Source organism: Oncorhynchus kisutch, linkage group LG4, assembly GCF_002021735.2.
Source record: "Oncorhynchus kisutch isolate 150728-3 linkage group LG4, Okis_V2, whole genome shotgun sequence".
Classification (NCBI taxonomy): domain Eukaryota; kingdom Metazoa; phylum Chordata; class Actinopteri; order Salmoniformes; family Salmonidae; genus Oncorhynchus; species Oncorhynchus kisutch.
The window spans coordinates 1402427-1406698 of record NC_034177.2 but is presented as its reverse complement, the minus strand read 5'-3'; the positions used below and the strand labels follow the sequence as shown (position 1 = coordinate 1406698).

The following is a 4272-nucleotide window of genomic DNA, read 5'->3' as shown; positions in this document are numbered from 1 at the left end:
TGTTGTTTTCAAGTTCTCTTCTAATGATCTCAGACCAGGCCCATAAATCAGCCTGTAATGTCCGTGAGGAGTGATCTACACTACACTTTAAATTGGAGGAATTGATGCCTCTAGAGCATTTCAGACAGTTATTAGGTCAGCTTTTTACTGACAAATGTGTCTTTTTATAATTGTGTTTTGCTTTTCGTGTATAAGAACAGGTATTTTAATATGTACACTATCAGCCAAAGGTTTGGACACACTGACTCATTCAAGGGTTTTTCTTTATTTTTTACATTGTAGAATAGTAGTGAAGACATCAAAACTATGAAATAACACATATAACCAAAAGCTGCTGATAAAGACATGGTTTAGCTGCCTGACAGAAAGACAACATGGTTTAGCTGCCTGACAGAAAGACGACATGGTTTAGCTGCCTGACAGAAAGACAACATGGTTTATGGATTCTCTAACTCTGTCTCTACGTGACCAAATTCACCAAGCTGCACTGTTTCCCTCTGCTGGAGACGGCCCTCTTCTTCCTCATGTCCTGGAGCACCTTCCTATTGGCCGAGGCCTGCGGGTTCACAGGTCAGGACCCGGGGTGGAGGGGTCAAGAGGGGCTCTGTTTGCATCCCAAATGGCACCTTATTCCCTATAAAGTGCATATGGCTCTGGTCAAAAGTAGTGCACTATGTAGGGAATAGGGTGCTGTTTGGGAAGTATACACTGTATGGTCAGCACACTGGCTGCAGTAAATGTTTTACAGATTCTGCTAAAGAAAGAGCAGAGCACAGAGAAAAACAATAGGATTATGATGCTGCGCAGCTAGGCCTAGCAGGCCACTGCTCCACTATCACACATCTACAATACAACGTCCATGTGTAGAGTGCATGTCTTGTGTGTACATTACCAGCCAAAAGTTTGGACGACATGGTTTAGCTGCCTGACAGAAAGACAACATGGTTTAGCTGCCTGACAGAAAGACGACATGGTTTAGCTGCCTGACAGAAAGACGACATGGTTTAGCTGCCTGACAGAAAGACAACATGGTTTAGCTGCCTGACAGGAAGACGACATGGTTTAGCTGCCTGATAGAAAGACAACATGGTTTAGCTGCCTGACAGAACGACGACATGGTTTAGCTGCCTGACAGAACGACGACATGGTTTAGCTGCCTGACAGAAAGACAACACGGCTCTCCAGAGGGTAGTGAGGTCTGCACAATGCATCACCGCTGGCCCTACCCCCCCTCCCCCTGGCCAGACCTGCCTGACTCCAGCTGGCCCTACCTCCCCTCCCCCTGCCCTGGCCCGACCTGCCTGGCTCCAGCTGGCCCTACCTCCCCTGCCCTGGCCCGACCTGCCTGGCTTAGCTGGCCCTACCTCCCATGCCCTGGCCCGACCTGCCTGGCTCCAGCTGGCCCTACCTCCCCTCCCCACCAATAACATCTGCTAACCATGTGACCAATAACTTCTGCTAACCATGTGACCAATAACATCTGCAAACCATGTGACCAATAACTTCTGCTAACCATGTGACCAATAACATCTGCTAACCATGTGACCAATAACATCTGCTAACCATGTGACTAATAACATCTGATAACCATGTGACCAATAACTTCTGCTAACCATGTGACCAATAACTTCTGCTAACCATGTGACCAATAACATCTGCTAAGCATGTGTATGTGACCAATAACATCTGCTACCCATGTGCATGTGACCAATAACATCTGCTAACCATGTGTATGTGACCAATAACATCTGCTAACCATGTGACCAATAACATCTGCTAACCATGTGACCAATAACTTCTGCTAACCATGTTAGACCTGCCTGACACCAGCTGGCTCCAGCTGGCCCTACCTCCCCTGCCCTGGCCCGACCTGCCTGGCTTAGCTGGCCCTACCTCCCCTCCCCATGCCCTGGCCCGACCTGCCTGGCTCCAGCTGGCCCTACCTCCCCTCCCCCTGCCCTGGCCCTACCTTGCCTGGCCTGCCTGCCTCCAGCTGGCCCTGCCTCCCCTCCCCCTGCCCTGGCCCGACCTGCCTGGCTCCAGCTGGCCCTACCTCCCCTCCCCCCTGCCCTGGCCCGACCTGCCTGGCTCCAGCTGGCCCTACCTCCCCTGCCCTGGCCCGACCTGCCTGGCTCCAGCTGGCCCTACCTCCCCTCCCACTGCCCTGGCCCAACCTGCCTGGCTCCAGCTGGCCCTACCTCCCCTGCCCTGGCCCGACCTGCCTGGCTTAGCTGGCCCTACCTCCCCTCCCCATGCCCTGGCCCGACCTGCCTGGCTCCAGCTGGCCCTACCTCCCCTCCCCTCCCCCTGCCCTGGCCCTACCTTGCCTGGCCTGCCTGCCTCCAGCTGGCCCTGCCTCCCCTCCCCCTGCCCTGGCCCGACCTGCCTGGCTCCAGCTGGCCCTACCTCCCCTCCCCCCTGCCCTGGCCCGACCTGCCTGGCTCCAGCTGGCCCTACCTCCCCTGCCCTGGCCCGACCTGCCTGGCTCCAGCTGGCCCTACCTCCCCTGCCCTGGCCCTACCTCCCCCTGCCCTGGCCCTACCTACCCCCCCTGCCCTGGCCAGACCTGCCTGACTCCAGCTGGCCCTACCCCCCCTCCCCCTGGCCCGACCTGCCTGGCTCCAGCTGGCCCTACCTCCCCTGCCCTGGCCCGACCTGCCTGGCTCCAGCTGGCCCTACCTCCCCTCCCCCTGCCCGACCTGCCTGGCTCCAGCTGGCCCTACCTCGCCCCTGGCCCGACCTGCCTGGCTCCAGCTGGCCCTGCCTCCCCTGCCCCTGCCCTGGCCCGACCTGCCTGGCTCCAGCTGGCCCTGCCTCCCCTGCCCCTGCCCTGGCCCGACCTGCCTGGCTCCAGCTGGCCCTGCCTCCCCTCCCCCTGCCCTGGCCCGACCTGCCTGGCTCCAGCTGGCCCTACCTCCCCTGCCCTGGCCCGACCTGCCTGGCTCCAGCTGGCCCTACCTCCCCTCCCCCTGCCCTGGCCCGACCTGCCTGGCTCCAGCTGGCCCTACCTCCCCTGCCCTGGCCCGACCTGCCTGGCTCCAGCTGGCCCTGCCTCCCCTCCCCCTGCCCTGGCCCTACCTCCCCTGCCCTGGCCCGACCTGCCTGGCTCCAGCTGGCCCTACCTCCCCTGCCCTGGCCCGACCTGCCTGGCTCCAGCTGGCCCTGCCTCCCCTGCCCCTGCCCTGGCCCGACCTGCCTGGCTCCAGCTGGCCCTGCCTCCCCTCCCCCTGCCCTGGCCCTACCTCCCCTCCCCCTGCCCTGGCCCGACCTGCCTGGCTCCAGCTGGCCCTACCTCCCCTGCCCTGGCCCGACCTGCCTGGCTCCAGCTGGCCCTACCTCCCCTCCCACTGCCCTGGCCCAACCTGCCTGGCTACAGCTGGCCCTACCTCCCCTGCCCTGGCCCGACCTGCCTGGCTTAGCTGGCCCTACCTCCCCTCCCCATGCCCTGGCCCGACCTGCCTGGCTCCAGCTGGCCCTACCTCCCCTCCCCTCCCCCTGCCCTGGCCCTACCTTGCCTGGCCTGCCTGCCTCCAGCTGGCCCTGCCTCCCCTCCCCCTGCCCTGGCCCGACCTGCCTGGCTCCAGCTGGCCCTACCTCCCCTCCCCCCTGCCCTGGCCCGACCTGCCTGGCTCCAGCTGGCCCTACCTCCCCTGCCCTGGCCCGACCTGCCTGGCTCCAGCTGGCCCCTACCTCCCCTGCCCTGGCCCTACCTCCCCCTGCCCTGGCCCTACCTACCCCCCCTGCCCTGGCCAGACCTGCCTGACTCCAGCTGGCCCTACCCCCCCTCCCCCTGGCCCGACCTGCCTGGCTCCAGCTGGCCCTACCTCCCCTGCCCTGGCCCGACCTGCCTGGCTCCAGCTGGCCCTACCTCCCCTCCCCCCTGCCCTGGCCCTACCTCCCCTCCCCCTGCCCGACCTGCCTGGCTCCAGCTGGCCCTACCTCGCCCCTGGCCCGACCTGCCTGGCTCCAGCTGGCCCTACCTCCCCTCCCCCTGCCCTGGCCCGACCTGCCTGGCTCCAGCTGGCCCTACCTCCCCTGCCCTGGCCTGACCTGCCTGGCTCCAGCTGGCCCTGCCTCCCCTGCCCTGGCCCGACCTGCCTGGCTCCAGCTGGCCCTGCCTCCCCTGCCCCTGCCCTGGCCCGACCTGCCTGGCTCCAGCTGGCCCTGCCTCCCCTCCCCCTGCCCTGGCCCTACCTCCCCTCCCCCTGCCCTGGCCCGACCTGCCTGGCTCCATCTGGCCCTACCTCCCCTCCCCCTTCCCTGGCCCTACCT

The 4272-nt window shown here is 63.1% G+C and overlaps 1 protein-coding gene across 1 annotated transcript; it reads left to right on the top strand.

Annotated features, from left to right (window-relative positions):
• Positions 1-1807: 1807 nt before the first annotated feature.
• On the top strand, positions 1808-3419 carry LOC116373907 (basic proline-rich protein-like). Its single transcript, XM_031822207.1, has 2 exons — positions 1808-3185; positions 3283-3419. Exons 1-2 carry the CDS (start codon positions 1808-1810, stop codon positions 3417-3419), a joined length of 1515 nt encoding a protein of 504 aa, XP_031678067.1.
• Positions 3420-4272: the final 853 nt, after the last annotated feature.

What these genes read in the sequence shown, in the direction of transcription:
- LOC116373907 (XM_031822207.1), top strand. Translation starts at nt 1,808, where the DNA reads ATGTTAGACCTGCCTGACACCAGCTGGCTCCAGCTGGCCCTACCTCCC. An exon ending in CCTCCCCTGCCCCTGCCCTG is followed by an intron (nt 3,186 to 3,282) that starts GCCCGACCTGCC and finishes GCCTGGCTCCAG; the next exon opens with CTGGCCCTACCTCCCCTGCC.